This window comes from Acipenser ruthenus, chromosome 21 (genome assembly GCF_902713425.1).
Source record: "Acipenser ruthenus chromosome 21, fAciRut3.2 maternal haplotype, whole genome shotgun sequence".
In the NCBI taxonomy this organism is placed as follows: Eukaryota; Metazoa; Chordata; class Actinopteri; order Acipenseriformes; family Acipenseridae; genus Acipenser; species Acipenser ruthenus.
Genome location: NC_081209.1, coordinates 10,973,747 through 10,987,846, shown reverse-complemented (window position 1 = coordinate 10,987,846; position 14,100 = coordinate 10,973,747). Strand labels below are relative to the sequence as shown.

The window sequence follows — 14,100 nt, the reverse complement described above, 5'->3', positions numbered from 1 at the left end:
TCTATGAAGACATTTTATTTTGCAACATACAAATCAATTTCTGTGCTGGCAAGCTAGAAACCATGCCAACTGCATTTCAGTGGGCACAAGAATGAAGGAGCTCACTGCTGGACTTGGAGCAGTCTGGGATGATGCCACATGCACATGTAGTAGCCCAGAGACAGGGCTCCCAAGACAGCCATCAGGAACAGGGGAGCAGCCAGGACAGGCAGCCAGACCAGAACCTGCTGGGGCTCTGGGGGAGAAGAGAGCAGGAGAAAGGGGTTAGGAACAGGAAGTGCTCCCAGAGCAGCCATTGTCTCCAGTACCCAGGGGCAGAATCAAACAGGAGTGTGTTACTTTCAGGCCTGCAGAAGGACACCTCGGGACATGGTTAGTAGGGGTGGGCAAAAGGCCCTATGTTCCAATACTAGAATACACTAAAGTTTAGCAATAGCTTTATGCAGCAAAATTGTAGTTATGCTGTGGACTTTAAGGTTTGGGTAGAAACAGACCACCACCACATGCCAAATTCTTTAGCGCTGCTGCAGGGAAACCTGTACTGTAAACATAAAGTCACAGCCATACAAGCCATTGACAAGGAAGCCAAGTGGACACTGGATTGGAGACCGCAGGCTGAACTCACCCTCCAGTGACAGAGCAGGGCTCCTCTGGTAGAATTCCTGGTTTCCAGCAGACAGTTCCTCAGGAAGGATCCTCAGGGGTCCCAGCACTGCAGTGTGTCTCAGCCCCTCTTCAGCTGCTCGGGAGAAAAGGGAGCCTGGCTACAAACAGGCCCTGCTGCTTTACAGCAATGCATTATGCAGTACCAGTCACTACAGCAGGGGGCAGGCTGTAGGGTTGCTGGTTAAAACAATTTGCCTATAGGTCATTGAGCAGAGTAGCACCAAGACAAAGCACACGCTCTGGTTGGGAGGGAGGAGCACTGCACCCCTATGCGAGCATCCTTTGTTAGATGCCATACAATTTTAAAGTCACTCACCCTTGTAAATAAAACCAAGTAACATCCCAGAGCTACCTGTGCAGTTACATTACATAGATATAGCAGAATTCGTACCCGTGTCCCTCCTCTTCCTGAAATTGCATTTGGCGGTACAGCAGCGGCACGCAGAGCTCCGACCAGGGTTATCCAGGAGCTCCCAGCTGGAACACAAGAGCAGGACACTGAACCCAAAGACATTTCAATACACTTGATAGAAGTACATTTTGGCCATATTTTTACACCCACTACATGAAGGTAAAAATGCAGGAGTGAACTGTACGCACAGAAATTCCCACAACCAGGTTTGTTTAGGATGCACAAGTAGTTCCCTAGGGCAGGGTTTCCTCCCACAATCCTGGTCCTGGGGGACCCCTGTGTCTGCAGTGTCTCAATTCAAGTCAAACCCTTAATTGAAACAATGTGCTTAGACCCTTATTGTTCTCATCTGCTAAAAAGTTAATTAAATTACTTTTAAAATTGTATAGTTAACTTGAAATCTCCAACTGCTTAAACAAAATTACAAAGGCCTAATTAAGCCAATGAATTGTTCAATTAAGTAATTCAGAACTCCATTGAAACGAAAACCAGACACATGGGGAATCTCAGGACCAGAACTGGGGAAACCCTGCCCTAGGGACATGCACACCATTACCCAACAGTGAGAACACATGTCAATTCTCCACACAACAGAATAGAGTGGTTCGGGCTCTGGACCAGAGGGTCGTGGGTTCAATCCCCAGGGGAGGACACTGCTGCTGTACCCTTGAGCAAGGTACTTTACCTAGATTGCTCCAGTAAAAACCCCCAACTGTATAAATGGGTAATTGTATATAAAAATAATGCGATATCTTGTAACAGTTGTAAGTCGCCCTGGATAACGGTGTCTAAGAAATTAATAGTCCTGGGTGACTAGTGTTGGTTAACTGGACCTCACAGCCTTGCACAGACAGCAGCCTCAGCAGGGTCGAGTCCTTACCTCCTGGTTCTCTGGTTGAATGAACAGGCTTTCTTGGTGGAGTCATCGAGCTGGGCAGGGTCCCAGGCCAGCAAGCGGCAATGGAGATACACCTAGGATAACAGATTTAAAATAAAACTCCAAGACATTAAAATTGCTCGAACTGCCACCATCTTATTACCAGCTCTGAATTGTCCTTGCAAAAGTATTACACACCACAAGCACAGCTTCAGATACGTGTTGTCTTGTTAACTAGCTGCCCTGTGCCCTCCAATACAATCCACCATTAACCCATCAGATACTTACATCTGTATTCAGTTGAGTAAACCTGAAGGCCTGGACAACCAGACGGATCTCAGAGGTCTGGACTCTGGGCAGAAATCTGGAATTACCAGCCTGGCCGTCTACAAAGCATCTGCAAGGAGAAACACAAGCACTGAGCAGGGGGAGGCACTCACCAGGACTGGGGACAATCAGACAACCACTGGAAGTAGTGAGCAAGACTTCCAATGAGACTTCCTGTACAAATTACCATTCCAACCCTAGTTGTGTGCACAAGACTACTTGTGGAAAGTGTAAACTTAAACTGGGGCTGGTTTCACAGACCCTCGTTAACACCAATCATGTTATTCATCTTCCCTAAAGAAAGATTAGGGTCTGTGAACCAAATTAGAAACTAGATAAAGAACCAGTCCATTTGAAACTACAATCTACTGTCCATGCTGGGAATGCGCAGTTCAGCTGAGCTTTTGCCATGTTCACAAAGCTGACCATTCAACGCCTTCCTAATTTAAAAAGGGACTACTGTGCTCCCAAGTGTTAAACATTCAGATTTAAAATTGTGCCTTTACTATACAGCTTGCAGTGAATATCTACCCATGGTTGGTGATCAGTGTGTAGGTCTGGCTTGAAGGGCTCAGCTCTGGAGTGCTGGCAGCAACACACTCTTCCACGTAGACCATCAGTGGCATGTGGAATTGCTGCTTCACTGCAGCCGCGATGTTGATGGGGGACCCCAGGAAGAACAGACTGGAGGTGCGTGGGGCTGAGAAGTCATCTGAGACATCAAGGAAAGGAGCATGAGAACAGCAACCCACCCAACTCATTTCACTAGCCAGGACAGAATAGCATTGACCAGCACCAGAGGAATTAAAACATTTTCTACTTGACTTGAAGTGACCTAATGAACACCAAAGGCTGCTCCCCTGCCAGGTTAGTGTTGCACTGGACACCTTCCTAAAGCAATAGACCAAGTGTACATTGCAGGATAGCAAACTCACCATTCATAATCCCCATGGTAAACTCCAGCTTCCCAAACCCATAGGCATCCCCAAGTGCAGGGTTATACACTGGAGGAGTCCAGCCAGCAGGTCTGGAGAAGACACCGGTAGAAAGCTTTAGTTAGAACAGCAACACACCAAAACAATTTGCATTCAGCAGAAGACAATGAATTGTAAACAATTTATTGGCAATATTTAATGCAAACTTACTCTTGGTGCCTTCACAGCAAGGAAGCTGGTCTAGAATTCCTAATGCAGTAAATCACTTTATTTTGCACAGATTACTTCCAGTGCCATAAGATGGGTTAAAATAACTGCTCCCCATTAAAAAGGCACAAAAAAAAAAAGATTTTGTAAAGAGTTCTCAAAAGGAAAGCCACAAATTAGATACCATGAAGTCAAGCAGACATGTATGACTCAATACCCCAAAGGTTTAACACATCTTCACAGGAGTTACAGCATGTTTAAGCCAAGTCCAGCACTCACTTGGTATAGGTGCACACAATAGCCTGATTGAATGGAGTCTGGTAGAAGCCTCTCTGGGTGGGCTTGTAGGTCAGCACATTCATGTAACTGGTAACATTGGCAGTAACCTGGGCAAGACATGGGTTAAAAAAAAAATCTGAATAGAGATTAAACACTTGACCTGCAGTTCAAAAGGCAAGACACACCTCCACAAGATTGGTGTTACAACACACACCACCTGTCAAACAGCCCAAAGCCAAGACAATGCATTTAGTTTGTTTAAAGGAAAAAAAAGTGCAAATACTCAAGTCATTACCCTTACAAAAGCTGCCAATAGAAAATTTGTATAATTTAGTCCTGCACATCCTAGCATCAATTAAATACACATAAAGCCATTACAGCCAAAACCAATATTGCATAATCACTGCAGGAAAATTCATTAAATTACAATGCATATACAAGCATGTTCTGTGCAATACAGTGTAATTTTAGCCCAAACACTTCATACATGCCGTTAGAAGCCACTTACCATGCGCATGAAGCGGCAGTCCAGCAGCCCGTACTGGAACACCACCATGTTATTACCGGCGCTGCTGCTGGATGGAGGACAGGGTCCCAGCAGGAGGCCACTCGGGTCCAGAGGCAACGCCGATCGAGAGTAATCCAACAACACCCTCACAGCCACAGAGTCCACGCCGCAGGCTGTACTCACAGCTACAGGAGAAACGGGTTTAAAAATAAAGTAAAACACACAAATATTTTAACTTTAGGTTTCATGTAACACAAGGACAACGTTTGTAACTATGAATGATCTTTGCATAGCCAAGTACGCACTTTTAAGTGTTGCACAAGGAGATACCATGTCTGGATATCAATAAAACGAGTCTGTTAACACACCAACATTATGTACCGGTACAGTCAGTACTAACGAAACTGAAGGCACACAACGCACTAACCCCTACGAGTAGCCCACATTACCTTCCTGTGGTGCAGCAAACGGTACACAGCAAAGCGCAATCACGACACATTTCCACAACGCCGCCATCATCTTTCAAACCAACAGTTACCTACCAAACACTACCGTTCAGGAGCTTTTCTAGTGACATTAATTAGAGTGATTTGGCAATTAACACTGAGTGGACCACTGACACAGGTGTGACGAGTCGTGCCATTGCGCGGGTGCCTGCGTATATCACGCACATTCCAAGAGAAAAAAATACTAAACAGTTAACATCAATTAAAAAATTGGACAGACCTTATTACCTTGTTAACACTCCAGGTTTCGTTGCACCGTCTATACGTGCGTTCATACAAAACATAATGAACGACAATTAAAGGATTCTTGCTCTTATTGTATTACTCTTGCTCTTATTGTATTACTTGTATTGTAACGCTTGAAATGTTTTTGCTTACGATTGTAAGTCGCCCTGGATAATACTAAATATGTATATGATATTCTAAAATAGAATTTTTGCCATAACTGAACTATATTCATATTCAGAATTGTATTCAGAATTTCATACATGCCAACAGTCCCTATACGGTCGGGACAGTCCCGATTTCCTAGAAAATGTCCCGCGTCCCGATGCATAGGAAGAAAGTCCCGATATTTACACACAGAAAAAAATTCATGTATTCTGCACAGTTGACTTAGAGAAAACCACACGCCGTGCTCTTCGTGTGGCTGACACATCTGCTGATCACTAACTTACCGGTATACAAAGGTAAGAACGCTTCATTTTTGCCTGTGTTTACTGCCATGCTGGTCACGTGCATCATGCGTAAGACCCACCGCCACACCGGGGACAAGGGTCCCGCTGAACAGTTTCCAAATGTTAGCAAGTATGGAATTTAATACGTTGCCGGTTTCAGTAGCCTATTTGGACAACTGTTAACACAAATATTTTGAAATAAATAAATAAAAATTATGGCAGTGACGTTCATTGCACAATTTCATACATGCTTTGTATATTTCTACATTTCTGACTGATAGGTAAATAATGTATTATACTGCCACTAAAATGAACTATTTTATGATTCTGAAGCCCATACTTATGGTATAACTGACCTTAAAAGAAGCCTGTCTGAGCAAAAGTAAAAAATAAAAATAATAAAATATTTTAATAAAAATAATAAACTATCTCCAATAAAAAGGCATGGTACATGGGTTCTGTAGAAACCCTTACAAAAAACAGTGTAGTGGCAGTTCTTCCCATAATTCTAACTAGATAAACTAAAGTAGTTTTGTAGGATCACTAAAGCTTGGGTTTATGAAACTAGTTTCTTGACAACCAGTTTAAGCTAGTTAACTTTTTATTGGATAATATTTATTTAGTTTCTGGTTGCCACAATGTAAAGGTGTCCCAACTAAATGTTTACTTTCTGTCTAAGTCTGAACCTAAAACTTGGTATGAATCACCAAGATTGACATCTGTACTTGACAACTAAAGATGAGATTAGGAAATGACATTTAGCATAACTAAGTCTAATATTAAATTATAGCTTCTTTTGGGTTCAATTATTTTCATGTCTACAAAAAAGCACTACTTTATTTGTAGACCGTACTATTTTAACAATAATTTGTTCCAACAGCCTTCAACTGGAAAAATAATTTGAGTGTGAAGTTACCCATCTTAAAGCATTCCAATTACATTTTGCTGTCCAGCACTGTAGAGGAATCAAACTGGCCACCAAAATCAGTGCTGATGCGTTGGGCAACCATGGCAGCAAACAGTTTCCTGTTGGAGGGCCTGTTTCACTGTCTGCTGAAACAAAGGATCGCAGATGTGATTCATGGAACTGTATTGCATGGGACTGCAGGACAAACATGGATAAATAGTTCATACAATCCCTCGTTATTATGCAGTAAAAGCTGTATAACAACCTCGACAAGTGCAGAATGATCAAATCTAATGTGTCCACTATAAGGAGAAAAATCTACTTTTTTTTTTTAAATGACAAGAATTACAAATGAAGTCAAAATCCCTCAATGTAGAAAAGCATTGTTTCATTTAAACATGTTTTCATTTGATTATTTTTACATTTGCTTAGACGGGCTACTTTTAAGGTTGGTTAGTCCATAAGTATGGACTTTAGAATAATAAAATGGTGTGTTTTAGTGGCAGTATAATACATTATTTCCCTATCAAAATACATACCTTCAGAAATATTGAAATATACAAAGAATGTCTGAGAATGGGCAATGAATGTCATTGCCATGTTATTTATTTATTTCAGAATATTTGTGTTAACAGTTGTATAAATACTAAAACCCACAATGTACTAAATATTGAATGCCATTCTGAATGTGAATATAGCTGAATTATGAATTGTACATATTTTAGAATATCATATACTATATTTAGTATTAAAAATCAGTAAATGTGATTCCACCACCTTTCTTTAATAGTCGTTCATTATGTTTTGTATCAGCCGCCACACAAAGCTGAGCGCAGTGTGGTATACTGTACTAATGATGCTCCAGTCAGTCTGACCAAGCGCAGTGTGGTATAGTTTACTAATGATGCTCCAGTCAGTCTGACCGGATTGCGCCTGAGCAATCTGAAAAACGGGAAGCCTCTAATAAGGTCATTTGTTAAAGTTAGTAAATAGTTGCGCTGTAAAACTAACTTAAATTTGAACTCACGCATAGCCGGTGCAACGAAACCTGGAGTGTTAACAAGGCAATATGTGTTGTGCTTGCGCGTTGCTGTGTACCGTTTGCTGCACCGCAGGAAAGTAATGTAGGCTACTCGTGGGGTTAGTGTGTTTTTTGTCTTATGTTTTGGTAGTACTGACTGTACCGGTACATAATGTGGGTGTGTTAACGCACTCGTTTTACTGATATCCAGATATGATGTTCTCTTGTGCAACACTTAGTAGTGCGTACTTGGCTATTTTAAAGATCAGTCATAGTTATAAGGTAAAACTTTGCATTACATGAAACCTAAAATAAAATGGTTGCATATTCCGCTTTATTCCAAACCCGTTTCCACTGTAGCTGTGAGTATGAGTGGCCTCCTGCTGGGACCCTGTCCTCCATCCAGCAGCAGCGCCGGTAATAACATGGTGGTGTTCCAGTACGGGCTGCTGGACTGCCGCTTCATGCGCATGGTAAGTGGCTTCTAAGGGCTTGTATGCTGGGTTCACGTAAGAAGCATTCGAACTGAAATTGCACTGCACCTTATTAAACTGTACACGCTTGTATAAATACACATTGTATTCGGAAGCTTTTTTTTCTTGCAGGGTTTATACAATATTGGTTAGTTGTAACAACGCTTTTTAAAACGTATGTTTAACAATGTCTTTAAAGCTAAGATGCGCTACATGACTTGGTACAAACGTTGTATTGGTATCAGTATATTAGTAATGACTTGAGTATTTACGGGTTTTTTTTTTAACTAAATGCATCGTTTTTGGGCTGTTCACATAGTATACTATAACCAGTTTTCTAAAGATTAATGGTTTGTCTTTCCTTTTGAACTGCAGATCAAGTGTTTTTAAATCTGTCTTCAGCAGTGATTTTTTTTTTTTTTTTTATCCATGTCTTGCCCAGGTTACTGCCAATGTTACCAGTTACATGAATGTGCTGACCTACAAGCCCACCCAGAGAGGCTTCTACCAGACTCCATTCAATCAGGCTATTGTGTGCACCTATACCAAGTGAGTGCTGGACTTGGCTTAAACATGCTGTAACTCCTGTGAAGATGTGTTAAGCCTCTGGGCTGTTCATGCATTCAGTTGAGTATTGCATAATGTCTGACACTTGACTTAACAGTATCTAATTTGTGGATTATTTTTTAGAACTAAATTTCACAAAATCTATTTACTGTATTTTATATACTTCGAGTTATTGCCTTTAATGGGGAGCAGTTAAAGACCCATTTTATGGCACTGAAAGTTATTTCTGTGAAATCAAATGATTTACTGCATTAGGAATCTGGACCAGCTTCCTTACTGTGAAGGCAGCAAGAGTAAGTTTGCATTAAATATTGCCAATAAACTGTTTACAATTCAGTGTCTTCTGCTGAATGCAAATTGTTTTGGTGTGTTGCTGTTCTAACTAAAGCTTTCTACCTGTCTTCTCCAGACCTGCTGGCTGGACTCCTCCAGTGTATAACCCTGCACTTGGGGATGCCTCTGGGTTTGGGAAGCTGGAGTTTACCATGGGGATTATGAATGGTGAGTTTGCTGTCCTGCAATGAACACTTGGTCTATTGGCTTAGAAAGGTGTCCAGTGCAACCCTAACCTGGCAGGGGGAGCAGCCTGTGGTGCTCATTGGGTCACTTCCTCTAGTCAAGTAGAACAATATTTTGATCTATTTCTCTGGTGCTGGTCAATGCTGCGCTGCTCTGCGCTGGCTAGTGAGATGAGTTGGGTGGGTTTCTGTTCTCATGCTCCTCTCCTTTGTGACTTCTCAGCCCCACACACTTCCAGTCTGTTCTTCCTGGGGTCCCCCATCAACATCGCGGCTGCAGTGAAGCAGCAATTCCACATGTCGCTGATGGTCTACATGGAAGAGTGTGTTGCTGCCAGCACTCCAGAGCTGAGCCCTTCAAGCCAGACCTACCCGCTCATCACCAACCACGGGTAGATATTCACTGCAAGCTGTGTAGTAAAGGCAACATTTAAATCTGAATGTTTAGCACTTGGGAGCACAGTCCTGCTTGGATTTAGGAATGGGTGTTGAATGGTCAGCTTTGTGAACATGGCAAAAGCTCAGCTGAACTAAACTGGGAAGGCATAGATTGTAGCTGGGCTTTAATTTAGGTAAGCTGTCCATGATTTGTGGAAACCAGCCCCAAGTTAAGTTCAAACTTTCCACTAGTGCACACAAAGGGTTGGAATGTAATTTTGTACAGGAAGTCTCCCTGGAACACAGGAAGTAGACGGACCGGCTGGCAACTCCAGGTTTCTGCCCAGAGTCCAGACCTCTGAGATCCATCTGGTTGTCCAGGCCTTCAGGTTTACACAACTGAATACAGATGTGAGTATTTGATGGGTTAATCTGTGTTGTATTGGAAGTCTCAGGGCAGCTAGTTACCAAGATTCTCTACTTGTTTAATGAATTCTTTCAGTATCTGATGTGGTGCTTGTAATGTGCATAACCTTTTTGTAAACAATTTGGTTTCTAGAGCAAATGTTGTTGGTTTTATTAGTGTTCCGTTTTATCAAATTATTTCCTAGGTCTATATCCATTGCCACTTGCTGGCCTGGGACTCTGCCCAGCTCAATGACCCCATTATACTGCTCTGTGTAGAAGTCTGTTGCAGTGTCTTTAGGTTCAGTGTCCTGCTCTTGTGTTCCAGCTGGGAGCTCCTGGATAACCCTGGTCGGAGCTCTGTGTGCAGCTGCTGTACCTCAAACTGCAATCTGAGGAAGAGGAGGGACACGGGTACGAATTCTACTCTTTCTATATAGCTTACACAGGTGGTGTGTAGTTTTTTGTATGGTTTTAAATTTAACTTCTATGGTGAGTGACTTAAATTGGATGGCAGCCAACAAAGGATGCTCAAATAGGTCTGCCAGAGCCTGTATTGCAAAAGAACCATTCCCCTCCCAACCAGAGGCTTCTTGCTGTCTTGTTGGTACTCTGCTCAATGGCCTGTTGCCATCAGTTTTGCTTCTCTTGGGTAGTTTTTCATCCAGCACCCTCTTGGAGTGCCCCTGGTGTAGTGACTGGTACTGCCTGCTGTAAAGCAACAGGTCCCGTTTTATAACCAGGCTCCCTTTCTCCTGAGCAGCTGAAGAGGGGCTGAGACACACTGCAGTGTTGGGACCCCTGAGGATCCTTCCTGAAGAGCTGTCTGCTGGAAGCCAGGAATTCTACCAGAGAAGCCCTGCTCTGTCACTGGAGGGTGAGTTCAAACTGAAGTCTCCAATCCAGTGTGCATTTGGCTTGCATGGCATTAACTTTCATTTTTACACTACAGGTTCCCTTGCAGTCATGTTGCCTTAACCTGCATTGTACAATATCTGCCAAAACCCATTCCAGTCCACGGCATATAACCATAACTTCACCCTAGGAGACTGACTAAACTTAATGTTTTCTAATAGTGGAACAAGGCACTCTTGCCCTCCCATGCCCCATGTGTGCTTCCCTGCAGGTCCTAAAGTAACAGACCCTCATGAAACTGCTCCTGGGCACTGTAGAGTGTAGCTGCACTGGGATCCCTTCCTGTTCCTAACCCCTTCCTCCCCCAGAGCCCCAGCAGGCTCTGGCCTGGCAGCCTGTTCTGGCTGCTCCCCTGATCCTGATGGCTGTCCTGGGAGCCCTGTCTCTGGGCTACTACATGTGCGTGTGGCGTCATCCCAGACTCTGCTTCAAGTCCAGCAGTGACCTCCTCGTTCCTGTCCCCGTTGATGAAATGCACACAGCAGTTGGCACGGTTTCCAGCAGCTCGCCAGCAAGGCAATTCTGATTTCTTGTATGTTGCAAAATAAAATGGCTACATAAAGACCCTCTCCTGTCCTGTGATTTCTGCCACCGAGTAACGTTTTTGTTTTCATGCATCCAACATCTTTCTGCCGGATAATTGCTCCCCTTGCGTAACAGGATTGGTACAGGGCTTCTGTCATTTTAGTTTAGTAAATTTACATTTAGCATTAAGTGAAAGTTACTTCTACAAAACCAGTAAAGCTGGGCTAAGTTTGATTGGGCATTAATCTGTACTGGGCAGATAGCCACCAGGGGCACTGGAGAAATAGTGGCTTTTTTTTTGTGGGGGGCACTATCTAATGGTGTCTGATATTTAACCTGGGTACTTGTGTACCTCTTAACATTAGCTGGGAGAACTTTCAATTTGGTTTTGTAGTTCTGTGTGGGGAGAAATGTTGCTGGACCTGTTAACTGCTGCATGGTGCAATTTCCAACTCCATTTCTTGCTAGTTTGAAAGACCATTATAAATTCCTTCCATTTCAACCCCTTGTATGCAATGTATCCTTCTGGTCATCTCTATACCTCTTGCTCACTAATCTTGTAATTGAATGGATGCATGTGTTTGGTTTTTTTTTTTGTTTTTTTAAATTTATTTTAAATAGGCTTCTGGGCTGCACTGTCAATTAGCTGCAGGGGATTTAACTCAAATTTGTTGGTACCCCTCCACAAAAAATGAAGAATGCACAATTTTCTCTGAAATAACTTGAAACTGACAAAAGTAATTGGCATCCACCATTGTTTATTCCATATTTAATAGAAATCAGACTTTGCTTTTGATTTTTTATTCAACATAATATTGTAAATAATAAATCAAATGAAAATGGCATGGACAAAAATGATGGGACCGCTAACCTAATATTTTGTTGCACAACCTTTAGAGGCAATCACTGCAATCAAACGTTTTCTGTAGCTCTCAATGAGACTTCTGCACCTGTTAACAGGTAGTTTGGCCAACTCTTGCTGAGCAAACTGCTCCAGCTGTCTCAGGTTTGATGGGTGCCTTCTCCAGACTGGAAGTTTCAGCTCTTTCCATAGATGTTCGATAGGATTCAGATCAGGATTCATAGAAGGCCACTTCAGAATAGTCCAATGTTTTGTTCTTATCCATTCTTGGGTGCTTTTAGCTGTGTGTTTTGGGTCATTATCCTGTTGGAGGACCCATGACCTGCGTCTGAGACAGAGCTTTCTGACACTGGGCAGTACGTCTCGCTCCAGAATGCCTTGATAGTCTTGAGATTTCATTGTGCCCTGCACAGATTCAAGGCACCCTGTGCCAGGCGCAGCAAAGCAGCCCCAAAACATAACCGAGCCTCCTCCATGTTTCACTGTAGGTATGGTGTTCTTTTCTTTGAAAGCTTCATTTTTTCGTCTGTGAACATAGAGCTGATGTGACTTGCCAAAAAGCTCTAGTTTTGACTCATCTGTCCAAAGGACATTCTCCCAGAAGGATTGTGGCTTGTCAATATGCATTTTAGCAAATTCCAGTCTGGCTTTTTTATGTTTTTCTTTCAAAAGTGGAGTCCTCCTGGGTCTTCTTCCATGGAGCCCACTTTCGCTCAAAAAGCGACGGATGGTGCGATCAGAAACTGACGTACCTTCACCTTGGAGTTCAGATTGTATCTCTTTGGCAGTTATCCTTGGTTTTTTTTCTACCATTCGCACTATCCTTCTGTTCAATCTGGGGTCGATTTTCCTCTTGCGGCCGTGCCCAGGGAGGTTGCCTACAGTTCCATGGACCTTAAACGTCTTAATAATATTTGCAACTGTTGTCACAGGAACATCAAGCTGCTTGGAGATGGTCTTGTAGCCTTTACCTTTACCATGCTTGTCTATTATTTTCTTTCTGATCTCCTCAGACAACTCTCGCCTTTGCTTTCTCTGGTCCATGTTCAGTGTGGTGCACACAATGATACCAAACAGCACAGTGACTACTTTTCTCCATTTAAATAGGCTGAATGACTGATTACAAGATTGGAGACATGTGTGATACTAATTAAAGAAACTAATTAGTTTGAAATATCACTATAATCCAATTATTTATTATCTTTTCTAAGGGGTACCAACAAATGTGTCCAGGCCATTTTAGAATATCTTTGTAGAATAAGCAATAATTCATCTCTCTTCACAGCTTCTTTGCTTTATTCTATGACATACCAAAGGCATGCAAGTATACATGATAAAATAGCTTTTAATTTCATCACTTTTCAGGAGGAATGAAGCATTATTTCAATGAGCTGTAAGGGTACCAACAAATTTGAGCACGTCTGTATATGTGAAAATGAACAGGGTTGATGTCCGAGTTTCAGTATCTCTAATTCATTGAATCCCAGAATTTTGGGAGATCCCTACATGGTGCAGGATGCTCCTTCTTGGATGGATCCCTGTATATTAAAATTGGGGCTGGAGGCAGAAAGGTATCTTCAGTAGAAATGATGGATTAAGCAGGCTCCCCATTGAGACAGTTTTGTTGTACAGCAAATCCATTGTGTTGCTGCACTGGGCAGCTAACACTTTCCTGTTGGATGCCTATGTTGATAGTGTGTTAGCAGCCCCCTTATCAGCTGAAACAATGGATTGCAGACAATGTCAAATAGTATTACATTGGTTTCATAGCCTGCCTGTTCAAACTGCAGACATGCTGTAAGTTTCAACCTCTTCACAAGTTGACAGATTTTTGCTTCCAGTTATTTTCAGTAGTGTTGGTTCAAATCAGAATTTTTGAAGAGCAATAACAATATGATTAACTTAACACATTTATAAATATGTATACAATAATTATACAATATAAAGAATTAGACAGTATCCATCCAGATAATAAAAACAGCTGCTACTGAATATTAAAATGCACATGCCATTCTTATTAACCATATATTAGTTAATAGATGTTTGTGTTTTTTTGTATTTATTATTTCTCATATAGGTCACGTCGACGAGATAATGTAGGGTGTTCCCCACGCATTATCTTCTCTTTTTATATA

At 42.1% G+C, this 14,100-nt stretch overlaps 1 protein-coding gene and 1 pseudogene across 1 annotated transcript; one reads left to right on the top strand and one right to left on the bottom strand.

Annotated features, from left to right (window-relative positions):
• LOC131699077 (zona pellucida sperm-binding protein 3-like) lies at nucleotides 1-4,762 on the bottom strand. Its single transcript, XM_058994817.1, has 10 exons — nucleotides 4,661-4,762; nucleotides 4,212-4,396; nucleotides 3,704-3,810; nucleotides 3,218-3,309; nucleotides 2,814-2,994; nucleotides 2,244-2,352; nucleotides 1,959-2,050; nucleotides 1,058-1,143; nucleotides 626-739; nucleotides 1-235 (listed from the first exon to the last, which is right to left on the bottom strand). The coding sequence occupies exons 1-10, from the start codon at nucleotides 4,728-4,730 to the stop codon at nucleotides 102-104; spliced, it is 1,170 nt and encodes a 389-aa protein (XP_058850800.1). The 5' UTR covers nucleotides 4,731-4,762; the 3' UTR covers nucleotides 1-101.
• Nucleotides 4,763-7,690: 2,928 nt separating this feature from the next.
• LOC131699182 (uncharacterized) lies at nucleotides 7,691-11,114 on the top strand (annotated as a pseudogene).
• Nucleotides 11,115-14,100: the final 2,986 nt, after the last annotated feature.